Here is a 25,151-nt window from a genome sequence, read left to right on the forward strand (position 1 = left end):
TGGTTGGGCTCCAAGTAGGCTGAGGAGTGGTTTATGGTCAGTCTCCAGGAAGAAATGTTTCCTTATGAGGAAATCCCAGAACAGTTCACAGGCCCATGTGAGGCCCAGGGGCTCTTTCTCTACTTACACGTACCGTTGTTCGGTTGGAGTGAGCAATCACGTGCATAAACCACAGGTTTCCATTTGCCCTCGCATCCCTGGAAAAGCCATACGATGATGCATCGGCTGACATTTTGGTGTCTCTGTTTGGGTCATACATGGCCAGCACAGGAGGAGAAGACAGTGCTTTCTTCAGTGCTTTAAATGCTGTCACCTGGTCCATGTCCTAGACCCAGCACTTTTTCTTTGAGAGGAGGTCAAAGAACGACTGAAAGCCATCCCTCACTTTGGTGTATTGGTGCTGGTCTGCATCACTGAGCTTCAAGCCTCTCAAAACGCCACCAGCTTCATCTCCCATACATTAAATCAAAGTATTCACCTGGTTCTCTCTGGAGCTTGCTGTTAAATTGCTGTTAAATTGCTTGCCTGACGGAATCTCTCGAAACTCTGTATCCATTTTTTCCACTCATGCAACTTGGAAAAATCAAAAGGCTTCAGTGGCTGAATGCTAAACGTAGCGCTGGGTGTTAGCCATTCTGCTAGCTCCTTCCTCACTCTGCTCGTCTTCACTGTAACTCGTTTAACTAGCTCACCAGTCTCTTTTTTTTCCTTCCAGGTGGACCTTCTCCATTCCAATTTAGTTTCACAGCACTTCTGACACCATGTTGTGTTTGCAAAGAAAATATATGCATGTGAGACAAACTGTGAGCCCAATGTGGAACTCTTTATTAACTTCCGCTCTGCTGGAACACATTGACTCCTCCCTCCCAGACTCATTCCTATCTTTCTGATAACAATAATACCACATCTATCAGACACTATACTGACATAAACTCTTTCTATTAGTTTCTTATAAATCTGGGGTTGTAAAGACATGGTCAGAGTTTATAAAACTGTCTTGTAGTGATGGTCAACCTGTGGGTTGTTGGTCGACCTGCGCATCACTACTGTCTTGTAACACTTTTGAAACTTGCAGGTTATAAATGTACTCATTATGGTTTTAAACGGAACACCTGCAACCAACCCTCCACCACCTCCTCATTGACTTTAACGGGAAATATTCTATTCTGCTAGTGTAGCTGGTAATACTATTGTACTATACAGTAATACTATGATGGATAGAAATGAGACAAATTGTGATTTTCTCATGTCTTAATGTGGAGTTAACTCTTTGTGTGCCAGTCAGGAGATGACAGAAGATGTGAAAGAATGAACTGAGGTTTGTATTTGTATTTGTATTTGTCAGACCTGTAGCATGATCCAACCATGGCTGATGCCATTTTTTCTTCCTGGATTTCTTTTTGTCTTTCTGTGGTTCTAGAAGAGAGAAGAAAAGAAAACAAGACCAAGTTTGGTACAATCAAAGGGACCATCGAGCCTCTATGCCAGAAACACACCATCTTCTGATGGTCACTGTCTACTGGTTGAAAAACATTTTAAGTAGTGAATAATCCCATGAGAGAGTTATTTGTTTGTGTGTGTGTGTGTGTGTGTGTGTGTGTGTGTGTGTGTGTGTGTGTGTGTGTGTGTGTGTGTGTGTGTGTGTGTGTGTGCGTGTGCGTGTGTGTGCGTGTGTGTGTGTGTGTGTGGGGGGAGTCTGGTCACTGCCATGGAGCTGAGGAGGGAGGAGGAAGGAGGAGGTCTACAGTCCTATCTGTAGACCCCACCAACTTCCCTTCAAACAGTTAAAGACAACGTCAAATGAAAACTGGATTGTTTACCTTGTTAGCTAATTTCTCCAGTCAACAACACATTGATACATTTCCATGTTTAGCTTATTTCACAACAAAATCTAATCAGCTTAACTTTCTCTAAAACAGCCAAATTTTAGTGATTGTATCACCAAGTCCGAGCAGGCAGCCGAGCAACATTCCAACCAATCATATTACAGAACATTTGCAAAGTCCAATTAAATCACATCACATCCATCCCTAATGTCCTGTTTTACTTGGTAAAATGTCACATTTTCTATTTCATTATATATCAAACACTAAGAGAAACTTCTGAATTGTAAGAGAGAGAATAAGAGACATAATCACAAACTGTTAAAAGTTATGTGAGATTTAAATAATGAAGAAATCAACACACTCAGCTGTTTCCAATACTTTTTTTTTTCCTTTGGATTTTTCTCCCCAGTTGCACTTGGCCAATTACCCCACTCTTCCGAGCCATCCCGGTTGCTGCTCCACCCCCTCTGCTGAGCCAGGGAGGGATGCAGATTACCACATGCCTCGACCACGTCTCCTCTGATACATGTGGAGTCACCAGCCACTTCTTTTCACCTGACAGTGAGGAGTTTCGGCAGGGGGATGTAGCGTGTGGGAGGATCACACTATTCCCCCGTGTTCCCCCTCCCCCCCGAACAGGCGCCCCAACTGACCAGAGGAGGCGCTAGTGCAGTGACCAGGACACATACCCACATTCGGCTTCCCAAGCCCAAGCCGGCTTCCCGACTTGGTCGGGCGTCCCTACATCATGAAATACTCATCTGAGTTTATTCGGTTTTCTCAATAGTTGGGGAATTGAATCATCCATCAGTTTTTCAGGCATCCTACCTGCAGCCTGTTTCTCTTTGTCTCCGTCAGATGAAGTGCATCCATCTCTATACTTCTGCTGCTTGGAGCGAATCCTCTTCATTCTGAGAAGAAAGGAGAGGAAATGATGTTGGATGAAAATTATTTTGCTGTACTCGCTGCTGACTGGAAGTTAAGGGATGTGAAACTGCCCCTTTACATTAATGCATGTATTGTAAACCTGCTCTGAAAAACAATATGTGTGTGGTCTGACATTCTTGTGTAAGAAGTGGGGTTGTTGTGAAGCGTCTAGTGTGCTGGTGTAGTGTTCTGTGCCTGTCTCACTCTCAGCCTTCACCGTTGGCTAGCAGAAATGCGAACAGGAGAGCTGAGCACGTAAGTCTCTCCCTGCCAGTACATAGCCTTCCCAACAGCAAGCCCTATGTAGCGCCTCCTCGTGGTGACACACAGTAACTGGGTACACCTTGGACCCTGGCTGAACTACAAGGGACTCAGAAGAGGTCTGGCCCCTAGACATGCGGTACACAGGCCCACTGGTATGTGGATATTCCCTGATGCCCACGAACCATCCCCCAGCTATGGGTTAAATAGTGCCACTGCCTAGTGGACACCTCGGGAGAGGAATAGGCTATGGGAGTAAACCCCTACACAAATCAATGTCTACAGTGCTGTTTTTTTTTCTTACCCTTTTGTATCTGTTTAAGTAAGAGAGTACTGCTGGCATCGTGTGCAGCTGCCGCTTCTCCCTCTCGTAGCCCCCCTTCCCATCCACCCCTGTGTGTCTGTGTTATGTTTATCTGTTGTCTTGTTTCACCCCGTTTATTGTAAAGCAACTTTGAGTGTTAGAAAAGCGTTATGTAAGTTTGATTTATTATTATTATTATTATTATTATAATTATAATATGTGTATATATCTTGTGTATATATCTGAAGATTGATGTGTTTTTGTGTTGTTATTCTATGTTAAGTACACTGAGAGTCACAAAACCAGAGTCAAATTCCATTCCATGTGTGTGCAAACCTACATGGCCAATAAATCTGATTCTGAAAGCTGGAGAATAAGACCAAAAAAAAAAAATCCATCCATCCATTATCCAAATTGCTTATCCTGCTCTTAGGGTCGCGGGGATGCTGGAGCCTATCCCAGCAGTCATTGGGCGACAGGTGGGGAAACACCCTGGACAAGCTATCAGGCCATCACACAGGGCCCACACACACACACACACACACACACACACACACACACACTCATACCTAGGGGGAATTAAGTATGGCCGATTCACCTGACCAACATGTCTTTGGACTGTGGGAGGAAACCGGAGCAACTGAAGGAAACCCATGCAGACATGGCGAGAATATGCAAACTCCACACAGAGGATGACCTGGGATGACCCCCGCCAAGGTTGGACTAGCCCGGGGCTCAAACCCAGAACCTTCTTGCTCTGAGGCAACCACGCCAACCACATTGGGCCAAATCAAATGTAATGTAATACTTACGATCTCTTGAGTTGTGTGAGAGATTTCTCCTCGGCCTGCTGATGGAACTTCATGTTCTTCACAATACTCGTTCTGAAGAGCTCAAAACCTCTGGAACCAGGAAAAATGTTCTTAAAAATACATTCATGTTGTTCCAACACCCTGAACCTGAATGCTTGTTGATGGATAATTCTGTTTTTGAACAACCTGAGTCTTATTTTGTAGTTTTTTTCCATCATTCATGTCATTATGATCTCATTTTCCTCATCGGCTTCATTCAGTATACAGTATACATGGGACCACTGCTGGACTCAGCTTTACAACTGAGTCCTAATAATGGGACAACTGAACAGTGTCAGACACATGTCAACAAATCCAGTTTAACCCAATTATCTAAACCAGGCATTTGGAAGTGAAAGTTAAAAGTTATGATGTGAAATGTCCAATATGATCAATGGTGGATGACATTGCCGATCTACTTCCTGGTTCAACCTGCAGGAATGAGCAGCCTATACTTACCGTAGGTGAGTACAGGTTATGAAAACTATGTTTTCACTCCAACCCTGATTTAACACACCGGATTCTACTGATTACGTACTGACCAAGACCTTGATTAATTGAGTCAGGTGTGTTAAATCAGGGTTGGAGTGAAAACCAGCAGTACGGTAGCTCTCCAGGAGCAGGGTTTAGATTTAAGCTAAGAGTAGAGAAAACCCCTCCTTTTTCTTTCTTTCTTTTTTTTTTATTAACTGAAAATATTAATGAATAGCATGATTAAAATTAATGAACTTAGAGTCAATAAAAAATAAAGTTCACCCATCCATCCATCCATCCATCCATCCCAGCCTGTCTTACCTGGACGCCTGCTTAGCAGAAGCCAGGAGTTCTGCTCTGACATGCAGGAAGTAGAAACTCAGGAAGACCCGCCGCTGCAGCAACAGGAAGAGGAAACAGATACTGTCCCAGATGATTCCTGCCTCTTCCACCGGGAGCGTGCAGGTTTTGTCACTCACAGAGTTAGCTGATTGAATGGATGAACACACATTATGGGATGTTAGCACAAGTATGAATATATGTAGAAAAGAAAGTCACTAACTTGGATGCTTCCAAACACACATCCACACAGATGTTTCACAGAGGACCTCATATGATTATATTTAATGGTACTTACGGTCATAGTAGCCTTTGACTGTACAAACTAGACTGAAGAGCTGAATTACCCAACAGAAATTCTTCTGCATCTCCACGACAAACACACATGCCAGGATCTGAAACACACACACACAAACACACTATACTGTATTTGGGGTCAGTGCTATTACAGTTGTCCGTTAAACGATCTTATGGATCTTTAATTCTACACAAATTAAACAATTATCTGACTTTAATTCAACACTGATTAAATATCTGACTAACTCTACACTAATTAACAAATCTGAATCTAAGTACTGAATCTAAACTGGTGTTTGTTGTTTAACAGGTGTTTAACACATTTACCACTTGAAGAAGATTTACAGATTAACTGTTTGGGGAAAACATCTGTTGAGATTTGACTGTTGTTCAAGAGGAGACCATCTCACGTTATATTACTGGCTTACTGACTACAGCATACATATACTATGTCAGTGTGTGTGTGTGTGTGTGTGTGGGGGGGGTTCTTGATGAGTTTCAAGGGCAGCCGTTTTTATCTGTAGGTGTTTTAACATCTGTGTTTCACGTACAGACAAGACATTTTTAGAGATGATAACAGCCACATTGTAGATGATGAGGCAGTCCCAGAGTGTCATGCGGGTCTTGGACGGTTTCACCAGAAGTTTGGTACCAAGCAGCAGGAAGTAGAAACAGGCCAATAGGTAACCCAACCCAAACACAGAGATCCTGGTGGCTCCGGTCACAAAGACCACCGACAGCACAAACCAGAAAAGATGACGAAACACCAGAACCTTTGCCATGTCTAGATAACACCTGAAAGAGAGAGAGAGCGAGGGAGGGAGGGTGAATGGAGAAATTAAAGGGTTATGAAAAACAGAAATAAAAGCAGAGATTTTAAAAGAAGATGTCCAATTATTGTGAGATTGAAATAAAAAATTTAAGGGAATGATTTAAAAAGAAGCAGTTGTCTCACTGAAGATCTACAATTCAAATCATCAAATCATATCGCTGGTAAACAAAAACTGTTAGTGAACAAAGATGTTTAACAATGATGCGAGTACATTTCTTGCATTCTACTTTAAATTAGCTGCCTTTAACTGCAAAACACACACAGATAGTTTACTGGCTAGGTCTGAGATGATAGAACTTAGAAAAGAGGTAAAAATTGACAAATGTAAAGTGACAGACAGGAGACTGATATTTGACAGGAATACCTGCAGTTGATGAAATTGGGTGCAGGGTTGAAAGGTCGTCCCTCCATCGGTTCGGGGTTGTCTGTGTTTTCTCCGGCCAGAACCATCCACTCTTCCGTCCGCTCACATTCAAACACCTTCCACTGCTGAGACGCACACATCAGCAGGACAAAGTCCGCTGCACACGCGCACACACACATACACACACACCACCATTCAGCATCATATCATCATCATCAAACTCTTACTAGAGCTGGTAAAAGAGGAAGTTTGAGGAGGGGGAAGTTACTGAATGATGATTTGAGCTTTTTAAAAAATCAATTTTTGAAAAACTAATGAATGCAGTCAATACACACTGATTTGAGAAAGACATATTGATGTGGGTTGACTACTACTACTACTACTACTTTTGGCTACTCCCGTTAGGGGTCGCCACAGCGGATCATCCATGTCCATTTCTTCCTGTCCTCTGCATCTTCCTCTGTCACACCAGCCACCTGCATGTCCTCCCTCACTACACCCATAAACCTCCTCTTTGGCCTTCATCTTTTCCTCTCCCCTGGCAGCTCCATATTCAGCATCCTTCTCCCAATATACCCAATTATATATTGGGTATACTCCCAATATAATATTGATGTGGGTTGACTAATTTAAATTCAAATTTAAAATTGAATGACCCACAGCTGAATGAATGAAGAAATGGATGAATGTTCTAAAAACACATCAATGTCAACATATAAACACACACACGCACCTATAAGGTTTTTGGAGTTGGGCAGGGTGTAGAAGTCAGGCAGATAGATCCATTTAATAAGAGCCGAGTTGATCAACACTGGTGTGTTCCATCGCCATGGATAGTCTGGAGAGAGACAGACAGACAGAGAGACAAGTAGAAGTTATGGGTGGTAGATATATGATTAGTAGATATCTCAACAGCTTCCATCTACACTTCATCCTATAAAACAAAAAAGTCACTGGTCCCCTGTTAAAGTCTCATTCTGTCTTTTTCAATAATGGCATTTGGACGTTTTTGTCTAAAAATGTTTGAGTCTGTGCGTTCAGTTCACTGCAACGCTACAAAAATCATTTCTAGTGCAGCCTGTTCACCTCAACTGTCGGTGGGCAAGATGGGACAGGAGATGGCACAGGATGGCACTGTTTACATTAAACAGAAAGTCAACGTTCAATGAGGAAATAAACTTTTCACATAATATTTTGGAGACAGCAGGTTTGACTAATTATGCTAAATTCTAAATCCTACAGAAAATCCAGTTTTCTTTGTCTGTGTAATATGGACTCATTGACACACATAAGGCACTCTTCTGACAAACAGTTGCCCTGAATTGTAACATCCCACTAAACATTGCCAGTGGTGTTTCCTGTCCCCATATATATATATATGGGTAACTATATATATATAAATATACATACATACACACACACACACACACACACACACACACACATATATATATATATATATATATATATATATATATATATATATATAGAGCTAGCTGGCTGAGAGAGCACGCACTGAAAGGCATAACGAAGTGGCTGGGATACTGTACATGAGTATCTGTACTGAATACAGACTGCAAGTCCCCAAGTCCAAATGAGAGACATTGCCAAAGGTGGTTGAGAATGGCAGAGCTAAGATCCTGTGGGTCTTCAAGTACCAGACTGACAAGTAGGTGAGAGCTAACCAACCAGACATGGTGGTTGTTGACAAGGAACAGAAGACAGCAGCAGTGATTAATGTAGCAATCCCAAGCGATGGCAACAGCAGGAAGAAAGCACATCAGAAGCTAGAGAAATACCAAGTGCTGAAGGAAGAACTAGATCGGATGTGGAAGGTGAAATCCACAGTAGTCCCAGTGGTAATAAGACCACTAAAGGCTGTGACCCCATACTGGGAGAGTGACTCCAGCAGAGTCCAGGAAGAACATCTGAGGTCTCTGTCCAGAAGAGTGTGGTCCTAGGAACAGCTAAGATACTGCACAGAACCCTCAAACTCCCAGGCCTCTGGTAGAGGACCTGAGTTTGAAGAAGACACACACCACCTGCCCTGTTACACTGCCAGATTGTCCTACCTGTAAAAACATTACAGTTTTCCCTACTTAACAAACCATGGGTTACTAAAGATCTAAAAATATGTCATAAACAAGAAGAAAAGCATTTTTATACAGGGAACAGCCAGGAAAAGAAGGAACTTACCAAAGAAGTAAGGAATGAGATAAGAAAAGCTAAAAGGATGTATACGGATAGGATGGAACATAAGTACAGCAGCGGTGATCTTCAGGTAATTTGGAGGGGAATTAAATCTATGTCCTCAATCACTCAGAAAAACAGTGACAGGAAACCTTTTAAAACTGAGGGAATAAACTATACCAATCTTCCAAACATCTTTAACGAAGCTATTCCAATATTGCCATATTAGTTATTCCCACTTTGAAAAACATGATTTCTCTGGAAACATCTCTCTCCTTAGAGAGTCTCTCTCTTCTGACTGTGATATTGTCATCGGTCAGGAATGTGTGAGAGATCTTTTGAAATGGGTAAACATCAGGAAGGCCCCTGGTCCGGATCACATTTGTGGACGCATCAGGGAGGGAGCAGTCTGCATGAGGGAGGGAGCAGTCTGCATCAGGGAGGGAGGTGAATGGAAGACTGCTTTCAACACTCCTAGCGGCCATTATGAGTACCTGGTTATGTATTTTGGTCTCACTAATGCTCCAGCTGTGTTTCAGTCCCTGGTAAATGACGTGCTGTGGGACATGTTTATGTGTACCTGGATGATATTCTCATTTTTTCCAAGGATGAGAAAGAATATGTGCAGCATGTCCGGCAAGTTCTCCAGCAGCAGTTGGAGAATTAGCCATTTTTCAAAGTTGAGAACTGCATGTTCTACCAGCAATCCATTTCCTTCTTAGGATTCATTGTGTCACAAGGAAAAGTCCAGATGTTTCCCGCCAAGGTTAGTGCTGTCACAGACTGGCCTGTTCCCTCAGATTGCAAAACAATTACAAAGATTTCTTGGATTTGTTAACTTCTACAGGCATTTTATCAGGAATTATAGCTCTGTGGATGCCCTTTTACACACCCTCACTTCCCTAGGCGCCAAGATCTTGTGGCGCTCTCAAGCCAATGAGGCTTTCTACCCCGAGACATTGATTCGCTTCTGCACCTGTCCTCCCCTTGCCACAAGCTCCAGTGCATCATCAAGGCACTCTATTAAAGACAAGAGTTCACCTGTGTGCTTTCTTTTCCAGGAATTTGTCTCCGACAGAGAAGAACTATGACGTGGGCAACCAGGAGTTGCTGGCCATTAAGCTAGCATCGGAGGAGTGGAGGCACTGGTTGGAGGGGGCCAAACAGCTGTTCTTTGTATGGACTGGTCACAAGAACTCAGAATACATCAGAACTGCCAAGAGTTTAAACTCCTGACACGCCAGGGGGGGCATTGTTCTTTAACTGTTTAAACTTCACTTTGTCTTATCGCCCTGGCTCTAGAAATGTCAAGCTGGATGCCCTTGGACACCCCCAGGGCCCCCACTACCATCCTGCCTCTGACCTGTGTAATTGGTGTTGCGACCTGGGGCATCGAGAGTGAGATCAGGTAGGCACTGGAGGGAATGCAGGTTCCAGAAGGCTGCCCTCCATACCACCTCTTCGTTCTGGCCACCCTTCATTCATGGGTCATGCAGTGGGGACACTCCACCAATCTGAGTTGCCACCTGGGGGTGCATTGAACTGTCAGCCTCCTCAGACAGCATTTCTGATGGCCATTTCTGGAACGGGACACTGGGGAGTTCATCCCTGCCTGTCCAGTTTGCCCCCATAACAAGACCTCTGTCAGCATCCTTCCGGGTTGCTCCATCCTGTTCCCATGTCACGACTGCCTTGGTCCCACATCTCCCTGGACTTTATCACTGGTTTGCCCCCTTCCAAAGGTAACACAGTGATTCTCACCATCACTGACCATTTTTCCAAGGAGCCAAGGAGCCAGAAGAGGGCATGCTCTTTCATGTTTTTCGTTTACATGTCCTACCCTAGGATGTGGTTTCGTTTTTGGAAGGAGTACTGCAGACTGATCGATGCCACAGCTAGCCTCTCTTCCAGCTTCCAACCCCAGTCAAACAGAGTGTTACAACCAGGAACTGCAGACAGGACCCTGTTGTCTGGTATCTCAGAACCCATCCCTCTGGAGTCGTCAGCTGACTTGGATTGAGTATGCTCATAACTTTCTCCCTGTTTTGGCCACAGGTCTGTCTCCTTTCCAATGTGTCTACAATTACCAACCACCACTGTTTCCTGAACAAGAGGGTGAGGTTACGATGCTATCCACTCAGGTGCTGGAGCGCCAGTGCCACCTCACCTGGAATAAGGCCCGGGCTGTGCTACTCCGCACGTCTGGCAGCCAGACATGCGGTGTTTTTCAGACGTAACCGACAAGCACCGCACTCCAGCCCCTCACTACCGAGTGGGACAGAAGGTCTGGCTGTCCACTCAGGACCTTACCTTCCATGTGTATCTATCTATTTATATACCATTTGATGGAAATCAAGTGTAAGAGAGATTTAATCTTTTTGTGGTGGTAGCAGCTCATTATGCTGTCACTCACTGACAGCAAATTTAGGACAACCTGGGACTCATTTTCACGGCAGGCCTGCATGCCCAAACATTCATGGGTTGTGTATTTATATCTAAACTTCTTATAATATTTTCAGATCATAATCTTTTTAGAAACCTATCTACATAGTTTGTTGTACTACTCACCGATACAGAGCGCAGGTGGCATGCCCACACACAGTATGTACTGGTAGATCATGAAGACGGTCAGGAACAGACAGTATTTGGGCCAGATTTTAGCAATGGCTACCCGCCGACGTCTCACCAAGATGGCCACCAACCAGCAGCTGTGGATGATGACCAGGAAGTTCATCCGCTGACCAATCACATTCACCGTCATCAGGAAGCAGATCTTTGAGTGACAAGAGGACAGATGAATTTATTTGAGAAATGTATGAAAAGATGGAACGAAGGAAAATAGTGAACAGATAGAAACTATTCAATATAAAGAACCTATAGATAAATATCTGAATGGAATTGTTTATAGATGAGACTTTCACTATTAACACAATAGCTTTATGTCTCTGACTACTTACTGGAGGACATAACAGATGAATAAACATTGATTATTAGTCATTTCTTTTAGTGTTATTAGTGCTTTTTTCACCTGTCCTAAACCTTTAGGATATTAATCTCATTCTTTTTATTGAACATTGTTTCGGTCTCATCCAGGAATGTGTCCATTTCCTGCTGCTTGTCATGTTGTTCTTTGATTGACTATCATTTCCAGGCAAGAAGCCGGCATTAGTTGGTGCGATGCTTCTTTTAAAACACACTACTTCAGACAGATTATGGCATTTAGATACGGTAAATTTGTGGCAGAATGTTAGAAATGGTTAAATTTAGGCTCCAGGTGGGAAACAGTTAAATTTAGATGTGGGTGTGTTGTTGTTAAGATTAGGATTAGCATCTGGGAGGGTAAATAGTGTGCTTGAAAGGCAGGGCCACCGATTTTGGTACAACACCGGTCACTTTGTGGTGCATGTACACAACCAATTCTCTGATTTAGACCTTTATTTGATAAAAAATAGTTGGATTAAGGTGTTTACATGGCAGATGCAATCATCAAATTATTTCCGTAATCTGATTAAAATCAAATTCTGGTAATACTATAATAACGTTCATTACTAAGTCATTTATAAGACATTAGTTAATAATACACAAATCATGCCAAAACCAAGATACCTTTGTAAATGATTAGTTAATACTATGTTAACAGTACAGTTATAACAACAGATGTTTATCTGGTCACATCACTGTGTGTTTGTTCAAAGAAGCTAAACCACAAAGAAGTGCCCCATATGGCACAAAAACACGACGAATCACGCAGTGTTGTTGACCAATTGCAGGCGACTGTTTATAGAGCAAATGGAACTACGCTGTGGGAAACTTAAATAAATTTCCCAAAATAGAAACAGCCAACACAGATGATTAAGATTAATGATCGATCTCCCAGATCTTTACCCTAATCTTAACCACACCGAACCAGACTAGCTTGGTCTAGTCAGAAAGGCACAAACTGAGGAAGCCTCTTGGATGAGAGGCGAAACGTCTTCACGGATATATACCAAGTCCAGTTGCACTTGATTCAACTCATTTGGATAACCATGACCTGGATGAATGAGAACATTCACAAACCACACCAAACCAAAGCCAAAATGTAACCATCTCAAACCCAATACCTAACCTTAACCATTCATAAATAGTAGCCAACTGTCTGTTAACATAGTATTAACTAATCATTTACACAGGTATATTAATGTTTTGTTCATGAATTTTTCATCATTAGCTTATTTTATAAATGACTTATTAATGATTGTTATCATAAAGTGTTACCCAAATTCTTAACTTGCATGAAAACACACTGAGTGGTGTCATGAGTGATGTCATGGTCCCCCACCTCAAGTCCAAATTTATAGAAGGTGTAGTTGAGGAGGTATTTGATGCAGGAGACGAGGCCATGGTCCAGCGTGTCTCTGCTGGCGGCGGGGAAGAGCGTTGGGATGCTGGGAGGAGAACGCTGCTGCTGCCGATTGTGATGAGCCTGATGACGGTAAACTGTTGCCTCAAACACCAATAACATCAACACTAACAGATGGTTCTGGAAAGGGAAAGATGGCAGATTCATTCAACTGCAGTTTAACACATTGTGTATTCTTTATCAGGGGTACCCAAACATTCTCATGTTGTGACCCAGACACTTTTTAACCTGGGAACCAACACATATTTTGTCCAGTAAAATGGGCAATAAATTCTCATTACTTGTTGAGAAGTGAAATAACTTAACAATCCTCTCTATATTATTACTTTTTCTGTCTTCACTCATGGTCTACAAATATTCAACTGAAACAGACAAGACAACATTTATTACTAGTATTTGGAATACAATTAAATCATTGCATTGTTTTCACTGACATAAGTATAAAAATAACTTTTTTCTCTTCTTTTTCATGATTCAAATAAAAAACAACAGAAATTTGGTCACAAAAAATAAATAAATCTGCATTTTCTTTTCTCTGTGTTTTTTGTATCTTTTGTGGATGTCCCGCGACTCATCTGACCCATTCTGCAACCTTCTCGTGGGTCACCACCCATAGACTGATAACCATTGGTTTAAACTCAACTATTTTGTTTTTGTTTATTTCAATAAAACGTTTATTTTCTAAAATATACATATAGATACAAAAAACACAATAATTTAATTGTATTTTAACTTTTCCCCAAAATACTGTTTAATGCTGACATGTCTTGTCCGTTTCATTTGAACATTCGTAGAAAGTGAAGACTGAAAATTAGAGGATTGTTAATAGAGAGGATCTTTCTTTCTGTTCACTGTGTGAAGGTTTGTCCAAATCTAAAACATGTCAGCTGAGTTTTTGGAGAATTACAATTTCATCTCGTATAGGCAGCATCTACTAATAGATAGCCAAGTTCTGTGGATTACATTAAAATGTAAAAAGAAAACGTCTATTAAAACTTAAACATGGCTGAACCCTTAACAGTGGATCAAGGTATTTTAAATTATTTTAGTAGCTGGGTTTGATGAGAATAGACAGAAATTATTTTCTGGGACTTCGTATATACAAGCATAAACTTGGACTTGCAGATACATAAAGAAGTGGTTTGGTATGATGAAGACTCATCGTTCAAAGGACAAAAAAAAAACACCACTAACCATAAGTCTTAAAAGTCAGTTTAGACTTTTTTCCAGAGATACATCTGATGAAGACTGTAAGACTTGTTAGTGGATTGAGCTGTTGCTGCTTCAACCTCTCTTTAAAAAGTTAATAGATAAAGTACGTGACTCGCAAGGCGACAGGCACTGCTTATAGAGTGGCATTACTCGTCTCTAGAGTCATTTTAAAGTGGTAGTGTTAGAGCAACTGCCCCTCAGTAGATCAGAAAGCTCTGCAGCGGGTCGTCAAGGTAGCCCAGCATATCACCAGTACCCAGCTCCAAGCCATAAAAGACATTTATTACAAACGCTCCCTTCGAAGGGGTCTCAGCATCAGCAGAGATCCGACCCACTCCAACCATGGACTGTTCTCCCCCCTGCACTCTGGGAGGCGCTACAGGAGCCTCGGAGTCTGCACCACCAGGCTCCAAAACAGCTTCTTTCCCCAAGCTGTTGCCCCCCTGAATCTGGCTACCCACTGAATGTCTGTGGATATGTTTAACCATTTTGGTACTCGTGCTCTTTTTTAACTTATTTTTAGCTTCTGGTCTTCATCTGTTTATATCTTATACTGTGTTTCCCATGTTTGTCTAGGTCTGTCTTGCACTGTTTGGCAAAGCCGCAGCGCTTATTTCATTTTTTACCATGTGCCTGCACATTGTTTTTAATGACAATAAATTGAACTGAATTGAAATATTGAGGGTTTTTTTTAATATATCTCAAATTTATTTTCATGTCACATCTTGTGTCAATAAAAGCAGACATGGCGTGTAGGTGTTTGAAATACACTGTAAAGTGAATATATATTGACTGTACCTGACTGTATCCCAGGACTGAGGACTCTTTCTTGAAACCAAACCAGTTTGCCGGATCCACCGGCTCCCTGTACAGAGTGGATTCCCTCAGCTCCTCTGGTGACAGGTTGGTCTCGTTACCCAGCGGCTAGAGACAGAAATGGACAGGGGAAATGTCAAGGGGTTGGAAAACAAACAGGAACACATTCAGGGTCTTCCCAATTAATTTCCAATTTTATTCAAAATGAACAATGTTTATCTCTGTCTATCAGGTCCTACTGCAATTTTTCACCTTGGTCAGATGAAGACCTAAAAAGGTGGCCTGGCTCAGGAAGGTTAAAGGGAAACAGTCATGATTTTCTATATATTTCTACATCCAGTGCCATGAAAAAGTATTTGCCCTCTTCCCGATTTTCTCTATTTTTACATATTCGTCACACTTACTTGTATCATATCTTCATGCAAAATGTAAGACGAAGAGACTTAGAATAAGACGAAGATGAAGAATAAAACCAAGAGAACTAGAGTTAACTAAAAATTAAAATTTTAAATGATAATTTTATTTAGCTCGGGAAAAAAGTTATTAAACACTAACTGACCCTGTGTGAAAAAGTAATTGCCCCCTTAGTTGCTCAATCAACCAATTAAGCAAATTTAATGGATCTTTGGATTCAATTAGAGCAGACACACCCAGGCTTGATTACTGCCAGCCCTGTTGAATCTAAAGATGACTTATAAAGAATCTTACCATGTGTAATGAATGAAAGGTCACGTGTTTAACTTGACCTACTCACGGGTGTACGTGCAGTGCGTGTGACGTATACAGGAAGTTAGAAGCGCATGTTATGAAGGTTGTATGTTGGATGAACGCTAGTAAAAGCTACACAGTTAAGAACCTACGAAGTCGGCTCGTTCTTGAATTATTCTTATGTCAGTAAGACAAGGCGTCTTACATGGTGTCAGAATAGTCTGTGTATCGGAACACGAGCGGTCATGCCGAAGTTTAATCCGCCGAGTGAATTCAAGTTTGACTGCCCCGTTGAATGGCCGGAGTGGAAACAACGGTTTTCGCGCTTCAGGCTCGCGACAAAGCTGGATAAAGACGACGGGGAGATTCAAGTGTGTTCGCTGATTTATGCAATGGGAAGCGAGGCTGAAAAGATATTCAGCTCGTTTGACTTCGCGGCGGAGGATGATAAAGTGGACTATGATATCGTACTGAAAAAGTTCGACGGCTACTTTATTCCCCGCCGTAACATCATACATGAGAGGGCGTGCTTCTATCAACGTAGCCAGCAGCCAGGAGAGACAGCGGAGATGTACATCCGGACATTGTATGAGCTGTCTGAACACTGTGAGTTTGGGGACAAGAGGGATGAACATATCAGAGACCGTCTGGTAGTGGGCATAAAAGATAAGGTGCTCTCCCGTCAGTTCCAGCTCACAGCGGACCTTACTCTGGTGAAAGTCATTGAACAAGTGCGCCAGGCGGAGGCAATAACAAAGCAGCTCAGCCTCCAAGCTAACCAACCAGAGGCCCAGCTGGCTAACGTCGATGTTGTCCGACGGCGGGACGGACGCCAAAACAAAAAGGGCGGACAGCGTCATGGTGGCAGCAGACCTGCAACCAACAAAGTAGATGAATGCGGGAGGTGCGGCAAGACGCAGCACACCGATGAGCGGAAGTGTCCTGCAACGAACAGTAAGTGCAACAAGTGTCATAAAAAGGGACATTGGGAGCGTGTATGTCACTCTAAAGCGGTGAGAGAAGTCACTGAAGAGGTTAAACAGCTGTACTTTCTGGGAGAAGTTGGCAAAGAGAGCAGTCAGGAAGATTGGACTGTTAGTTTAACAATAAGTGATGTACCAATAACCTTTAAAATTGACACGGGGGCTGACGCTACTGTTATCAACCAAGGGACATTTAAAAAGCTGAAGCCAAACATAAAACTGGGACCTCCTGACACATGCTTCATAAGCCCAGGTGGAAACATCAGCTGCATAGGACAGTTTCAAGCCACAACCAACTACAAGGAGAAACAATACTCCTTTCCAGTGTATGTGATCAAAGGGAGAGGCAGCGGTCTGCTGAGTCGTCCAGAGGCAGTGGAGATGGGTCTAGTGAAGCGGATGAATGAGGTCAGTGGAGTTTTCGGTTCAAGTGGACTGCTGAAAACAGACCCAGTGAAAATGGCTCTGGTGGAGGGTGCCCAGCCATACGCGGTGCATACAGCCAGACGGATACCGCTGCCACTTGTACCACTGGTTAAGAAAGAACTGCAGCGCATGGAAAATGAGGGCATTATTGAAAAAGTGACTCAGCCCACAGAATGGTGCGCCGCTATGGTGCCGGTGCTGAAACCGAACAAGAAAGAGGTTCGCTGCTGCGCTGACCTCAGGAGGCTGAATCGAGTGGTGAAACGTGAGAAATACGTGCTGCCCACTATGGAGGAAATAATGCCAAGGCTCGCAGGGTCAAAGTTCTTCACAACGTTGGATGCAGCAAGTGGGTTTTACCAGATCCCCTTGCATGAAGACAGCAGGGGGCTCACCACTTTCATCACCCCATTTGGGAGGTATGCTTTCTGCCGCCTTCCATTTGGTATAACGCGTGCTCCAGAGATTTTCCAGAGAAAGATGGCGGAAACTCTGACCGGGCTAGAGGGCACAGAGGTGTACATGGATGACATCCTTATACATGGAGAGACTGAGGAAATCCATGACCGGCGCCTAGCAGAGGCGCTGGGGGTCATTGAAACAGCAGGTCTCAAACTGAACCAAGCGAAATGCAAGTTCAAACAGAAACAAGTCCACTTCCTTGGTCACGTCATCGACGAGGCAGGCATCAGACCTGACCCGGACAAAGTGGCCGGAATAGAGAACTTTCCTCAGCCCCAGAACGTGACGGAACTCAAGAGGTTCCTCGGGATGGTGAACTATTTGGCAAAATACGTCCCAGAGCTGTCCACTGTAGGTCAGCCGCTTTATGGACTGCTTAAAGCAACGACAGAGTGGCTGTGGGGACCTGCACAGAACACAGCATTCCAAGACCTTAAAGCAGCACTCGCCACCGCCCCGGTACTCACCTTTTATGACGTCACTAAGGCTACGGTGGTGTCAGCAGATGCCAGCAGCTACGGGCTGGGAGGCGTTCTGCTCCAGCAGCACGGGGAACACTGGAAGCCCGTGGCCTACTGCTCCCGACGGCTGAGTGACGCAGAGACAAGGTACGCACAGATCGAGAAAGAGTGCTTAGCCAGCGTCTGGGCATGTGAAAGGTTCGAGAAGTACTTGTTTGGGCTTGACAATTTCAGACTTGTCACCGATCATAAACCACTAGTGCCTCTCATGAACAGCAAAGACTTGGATAATGTGCCCATTAGGTGCCAGAGACTGTTAATGAGGCTGATGCGTTTCAATGCAGTGGCTGAATACGCACCAGGCAAAACTTTAGCTGTGGCTGATGCACTCTCCAGAGGCCCAGAGCAGTGCTACGGAGATGGTGCTTCTCATGATGATGTTGCAGCGCACATTGATGCCATCGTGTGCCAGGTGCCTGCCACACCTCAAAGGATGCAGGAGATAAAACAGAGCACGGATGGGGATCTGCAGCTCCAGACAGTGTTGGGCTTCATCAGACACGGCTGGCCTGAGTATGTCGATAAAGTGCCGGAGACAGTCAGAGACTTTTATCAGGTGAGAGGGGAGTTATCTGCGGTAGATGGTTTAGTCATCAGAGGCAGTCGTATCGTCATTCCCACAGAGATGAGGGAGGTGATCTTAGACAGAATACACGACGGGCACCAGGGGATAGTTAAGTGCAGAGAGAGAGCTAGCCAGTCAGTGTGGTGGCCCAAAATGACAGCGCACATTACAACAAAGATACAGCAATGTCAATTCTGCAGAGAACACAAGAACACACAGAGAAAAGAGCCTTTAATGTCAAGTGAGCTCCCATCCAGACCATGGCAGAAAGTTGGCATAGACCTGTGTGAGTACAAAAAGCAAAACTACTTGATAGTGTCTGACTATTATTCCAGGTTTTTGGAGATCCTAAATCTACCAACAACTACTAGCAGTCAGGTTGTAGCTAGGCTGAAGGCTACATTTGCACGTTTTGGTATCCCTGAAATTGTAGTTAGCGATAATGGGCCACAGCTAGTTTCAGAAGAGATGAGGTTCAGTGAGGATTATGATTTCATCCATGTGACTTCAAGCCCACACTACCCCCAGAGTAATGGACAGGCAGAGAGGGCTGTTCAGATAGCCAAAAGCATATTAAGGCAGGAAGACCCTCTCCTCGCCCTGTTGACATACAGAGCTACACCCTCTTCTTCCACTGGAGCCAGTCCAGCGGAATTGCTCATGGGTAGGAGACTCAGAACCACCTTACCCACATTGCAGCATAACCTGAAACCGGCCTGGCCTAAAGAGGAACTGATCAAAACCGCTGACGCCGCTGCCAAATCGAGGCAGGCGTTCTACTACGACCGCAGGAACGGCGTGCGGACACTGCGTCCACTGAACTCGGGTGACGCAGTACTCACCAAACCTGATGGACAGAAAACATGGACAATGCCAGCAGTTGTTCACAGTCAGAGCTCCACTCCCAGATCCTACATAGTGGAGACAGCTCAAGGTGAACATTACAGAAGGAACAGGCGCCACCTGTTGGCCACACCTAAAACACTCACCTTTGTCAGCAGGGATCCTGACCATGTCACTCCAGGGGAGAGTGGAAACACGGATGAGTCCCGAGCAGCAGAAATGCCAACTTCCACACCATATGTTACTCGCTCTGGCAGGGTGAGCAAGCCTGCAATCCGGCTGGATTGCAGGGTGAGCAAGCCTGCAATCCGGCTGGATTTGTGAGGCGTATGGACTTGTGTACTGTGGGGGATTTTTTATTTTTTTTTGTGAAAAGGGGGGTGATATACAGGTTAGAAAATCATCTTAGAGGGGGAGATGTAATGAATGAAAGGTCACTTGTTTAACTTGACCTACTCACGGGTTTACGTGCAGTGCGTGTGACGTATACAGGAAGTTAGAAGCGCATGTTATGAAGGTTGTATGTTGGATGAACGCTAGTAAAAGCTACACAGTTAAGAACCTACGTAGTCGGCTCGTTCTTGAATTATTCTTATGTCAGTAAGACAAGGCGTCTACGGACATTACACCATGTAGTTCAATTATGTCCTCTCCTTAAAACACAAGTTCAGTGTGTGTAAGTGAGGTCTTACCTGCCCGGGTTACTAAATCAAACACTGTCTCACACTTTACTCTTTGTCACTCCAGTTGTACCTCTGTGTAACTATATGAGATTCCAGACTCAGGCTGTGATCATTTTTCACAACACAGTTTGGATGTAGTTGAACTGCTTTTTCAAAATAGTTTTCGTTTGATAAGCTACAGTTCTTTGAGAGTAGTTAAGAAGTAGTTGAAATTCTTTTCATTGTGAAGTAGCTAGTAATTAATCCATCAGTAGTCCATCAGTACTTCTTGCTTTCACTTAGGAGGGTTTCTAGGGATTTATGCCGGGCAGCATTCCTTCCCTAGATGCAGCAGCCATCAGTACTTCTTTGTCTTCACTTGGCTTCACATGATCCTAGTGGCCTAGAAAATCTCACAATTTGCCTCTCTGACACTAAATCCTGGATGTCTGAAAATTTTCTTAAATTTAATGATGATACGTCTGGGGTCCCCTCGTTCCCCTCATTCTTTATGGCAGACCAAGCACTAAATGTGGTGAACAAAATGAGATATCTGGGTCACATCATCAGGAATGATTTATGTGATGATGATGATGTGCAGCGCCAGTGCTGCAAACTGTATGCACAAGCCAATATGCTGGCACACGAATTTCATGTGTGTACAGATGATTTTAAAACTGCTCTTTTTAGGGCCTACTGTACTCCACTCTATACAGCCCACTTGTGGTGCAATTATAGCAAAGCAAAAATGAAAAACCTGCAGGTAGCATATAATGATGCATTCGGGATCTTGCTCAAGCTTCCAAGATAGATAAGGGCAAGTCATATGTTTGTGACTAGTAATGTTCCCACTTTTCATGCTGTGTTGAGGAATTTTATGTACAAATTTATGTGTTGATTAATTGATTCCAAGAATGTAATTATAATGCTCTTAATTTAGCCTACACAAAGTGACACCAGGTACTCCTCTTGTTTCTGGAAACATTGGAACAAATGTCTGTATAGCTTTTAATCATTGTAGACTGCTGTTTTTAGCTACATTTTTGTGTTCTTGTCTTGTGTTGTATTTCTTTGTTGTTGTCTTTAATATGGACCTACCTTTGTGTCTGAATAAAGTAAGATTTGTTTGATTGTTTGATTGATTGATTGATTGATTGATTGGTTGATTTATTGATTGATTGATTTATTGATTGAGGTCATTCTGTTCGGGTCCCCAAATTCCATCAGGCATTTTGGTACTAATCTTGGTGGTCTGTCAAATAGTGTTAAACAGGCTGCTAGGAATCTTGGGGGTAATATTTGATGCTAACCTCTGTTTTGATAATCAAATCAAACATGTTGTTCAGTCATGCTTTCTCCAGCTCAAGATAATCTCTGTGGAGCACTTTGTAATCTTGTTTAGAAAAATAGTATATCAATAAAGTTTATTATTATTATTATTATTATTATTACATCTAGCAGCATTCATTTGCTTGGCTGCATGTCTCAGCCGTGTTTCTTTCCCTTTTTCCTGTGCAGTCTGCTCTGATACGGAGTACAATAACGTAAGCTAAAAAGATACAACATATATATAACCTACAGGGCTAATGATGTTAAAAGTCAAAAACATATAAAATAGTCAACCATGTGAAAAAAGGAACTCATCTTACTAGTTAAGTTGATTAGGAATATCATTTTGGATTTAACGTGATACAATGATTACTGTTTAATATTATGTTCTCTTGGTGTTTTATGCAATACATTGTATTTTAGCTAGGCATATATTTGCATGTGTAGCCTAAATTAAATAATCCTCTCCTAAAATCATGGTATGAATATCAGCAAAGAGGTGGATCTGGACACCGCCTCTGAAATGCCCCGGTCAGGTATAGATATATAGAGGCAAGTCAACCTTTTTTCTAAGTTCATGTGGCCACTTCTTCAAAGTTTTGAGTTTATGTGCAGTTCACAAATTGTTCTTCTTCAAAGTTAATGCGTGTTCACACATTTCTTCTTCAGTTCGAGTTCACACTTTCAAATCTCTTGACTGTTTTGTTCACGACTCTTAAGACTCATGACCTTTTCTTGCGCACTTCCAAAGTCTTCTCCTTTCTCTTGCTATTCCTTTGGCTACTGAGACTCCTGCCTGATCTCGTCCATCAACCTGTCTGTCACCATTGCAAACAAGAAAGGGCTCAGAGCTGATCCTTGATGTAATCCCACCTCCACCTTGAACCCATCCGTCACTCATACCACACACCTCATCACTGTCACACTGCCCTCATACATATCTTACATACTTCTCTGCCCTCACACAATACCACACCTCCTCTCTCGGCACCCTGTCCTATGCTTTCTCTAAATCCTCAAAGACATAATGTAACTCACTTAACCTTCTCTATACTTCTCCATCAACACTCTCAAAGCAAACATCACATCTGTAGTGCTCCTTTGTGGCATGAAACCATACTGCTGCACTCTAATCATCACCTCTCCTCTTAACCTAGCTTTCCCTACTCTTTCCCATATCTTCATGCTGTGGCTGATCAAATTTATACCTCTGTATAAAGTCTTCTCATTTCTAAACAGTTTTTTTTAGTCGAGTCTTTTCCTTTTTCAAGTTTTTCATTTCCTAATTTTCTATTTCACTTATTAGTATTTTTGCATTTTTCCTTTGCCAAGGTGCATGTGTGTCAATTTTATTTTTGAAACAAATCTCAGTCTAGTATCTCTTTGCACATGAGTAAACCAAGCTTTGATAATTTTCATATCACAAGGAAAGCCTCTCGTGTGACAATTTTTGTAAGTTTTATCGTCTGGCCAGCGAAATTATTTTCAGATTATTTCCGCCGAGTCGGGTTAGTTAAATTCAGTGTAGTAAATTATCCGACTGAGAATCGACTGGTGACCAGACGGACCAACGCAGCAAAGATCCAATTGTCTACCAATGTCTGACTGTTTGTTAAGAATCCAGGCAGTTTGCCCAGGAATCAGCAAGGACTTCATCGACTTCCATCATCTGACTTTTGTCAAGTCTAGCTCAGGCAGTTTCTGCCCAGGGAACGCTACATACACCACGTAGCAAGATATCAGCGAAGGACTGACCAGACCACACCGTTGCCTGGTAATCTCATCTCCTCTGCGGGAGTTGGGCGTAAATAAGCCTTAGCAGACCACTACTCGTCTGCTAGCTGAGCTGGACCATCTCTGCTTCGACGCATTCTCCAAGTAGACTCAAATCACATCTGCTGCCTTTGATAAGAGTTGATGTCAGGTAGTAATCTAGACATTTAGCTATTAATAAATATCTCTTCTGTTGAAAATCAATGCCTGTGTGTTTCTCTGAAGCAAAGACAGAAATCCCTGAAATTGAGAATTTTCAACTTAGATCTGAAACTGATTAATTTAGTTTATCAAGTTCCTACAAAAGTAGGTGGTGCCCCGAAGTTTATAACAAGAATATTGATAGCATTGTAGCCATCTAATGATACACGCGGCTTCTTGGTGAAGTCTGGGTATTGTCCGCCAGTGATATTACTGGCAGACAATCTGTGGATCCCCATCTTTACATGGCACGGCATTTGATACAACAGCTGTATGTAGTATTGTTATTCACATTTTCTTACACAGTGTAGCCTATCTCCATGTAGCACACCAATGGTAGTGGCAAACCAGGAAGTAAATGTAGTTTTTGCATTCACAAATTTGTCTGTCAGTGATGTCACCAGCGAACACAATTTTAGCGGTATTTCAGAAACACAGAAAACTGCTCACTGGCTGAATTCTGTACATCGCCCTTGTTCTTGAAAATCGGTACCGGTACACTTCTTCTTTGCTCCTCAGGCATCCCCTCACTTTCCAAGATCGTGTTAAACAATCTAGTTAAAAACTCCACTGCCGACCTTCCGGTTATGGCGAGGGACTAGGGGGTCGCACATCTCAAGCTCTGCAGCTACCGTGTAAATTAATCCTACAATACTCATCCGAATCTTGTCTAAAGTCACGCAATACGTGTATAAGAGTACCCAGAACTAAAATGTCAGGGAAAAACCCGAAAGAAAAGGCAAAGAGAGAAAAAGAGAAGGAGAAAAGGAAATCGCGACACGAGGAAGAGGCTGAGAAGGTTAGCGACGCCATGCAGGTTGAAAATATGGCTAACGAAGGAGACGACCACGAGGAAGAAGATGACGAAATGTTAGACACAGATAAGAATAGCAACCTAGATATCATGAAAGCCATACAGTCTTTGAAAAGTGGACTTTACAAGAAAATTGATGGAGTGCAAGCGACAATTGCAGATGTAAAGAAACAAATACAGGAATGCATGGGTCGCATGGAACAGGCCGAACAACGGATTTCTGACGTGGAGGACGACGTTAAGAAGCTAACACCCCGAGTTAGCACGCTGGAAAACACCGTCAAAAGCCTTACTGACAAAGTGGATGACTTGGAATGCAGGAGTCGGCGAAATAACGTAAGGTTGGTGGGCCTACCGGAGAAAGAAGAGGGCCAGGATGCACCTGCATTTTTGGAGAAGTGGTTGCCGGAGGCTCTGAACATGGATCCGCGGGAGGGCTTGGTAGTGGAGCGGGCTCATAGAATCGGCGCTCCGGTAGACTCTCGCACGGGTCGTCCAAGGACATTGATCATGAGGTTCATGAACTTTAAGGACAGGGAGCGAGTCCTAAAGGCAGCCAAAACCAAGGGACAGGTCCTTTACAAGAACACGCCGGTCCGTTTTCACATCGACCTCTCTGCTGGGGTGCACAAGATGCAGCGCGACTACGACCAGGTCCGGAAGAAGCTGAGAGACCGGGGGATCCACAAGCACAGAATCATCTTTCCAGCCCGGCTCCTGGTAACACACGACGAGAGACCCCACACCTTTCAAACCCCAGCAGAAGTGG

At 43.2% G+C, this 25,151-nt stretch overlaps 1 protein-coding gene across 4 annotated transcripts in view; it reads right to left on the minus strand.

Annotated features, from left to right (window-relative positions):
• piezo1 (piezo-type mechanosensitive ion channel component 1) overlaps positions 1-25,151 on the minus strand; it is a 178,998-nt gene that overhangs the window by 44,554 nt on the left and 109,293 nt on the right. For all 4 annotated transcript variants that reach the window (XR_008811284.1, XM_056292214.1, XM_056292213.1 and 1 more), the window contains 11 exons: positions 15,078-15,203; positions 12,987-13,187; positions 11,234-11,438; positions 7,209-7,313; positions 6,476-6,632; positions 5,831-6,074; positions 5,281-5,377; positions 4,965-5,130; positions 4,131-4,220; positions 2,655-2,737; positions 1,348-1,416 (listed from right to left, as the gene is read on the minus strand). Coding sequence is in view for 3 of the 4 variants with exons in the window: in XM_056292214.1 (XP_056148189.1) it covers positions 1,348-1,416; positions 2,655-2,737; positions 4,131-4,220; positions 4,965-5,130; positions 5,281-5,377; positions 5,831-6,074; positions 6,476-6,632; positions 7,209-7,313; positions 11,234-11,438; positions 12,987-13,187; positions 15,078-15,203 (1,543 nt within the window). In the remaining variant the exon portion in view is untranslated. The remainder of the gene's footprint in view (positions 1-1,347; positions 1,417-2,654; positions 2,738-4,130; positions 4,221-4,964; positions 5,131-5,280; positions 5,378-5,830; positions 6,075-6,475; positions 6,633-7,208; positions 7,314-11,233; positions 11,439-12,986; positions 13,188-15,077; positions 15,204-25,151) is intronic.

The sequence above is a fragment of the Lampris incognitus genome, chromosome 13 (assembly GCF_029633865.1).
Source record: "Lampris incognitus isolate fLamInc1 chromosome 13, fLamInc1.hap2, whole genome shotgun sequence".
In the NCBI taxonomy this organism is placed as follows: Eukaryota; Metazoa; Chordata; class Actinopteri; order Lampriformes; family Lampridae; genus Lampris; species Lampris incognitus.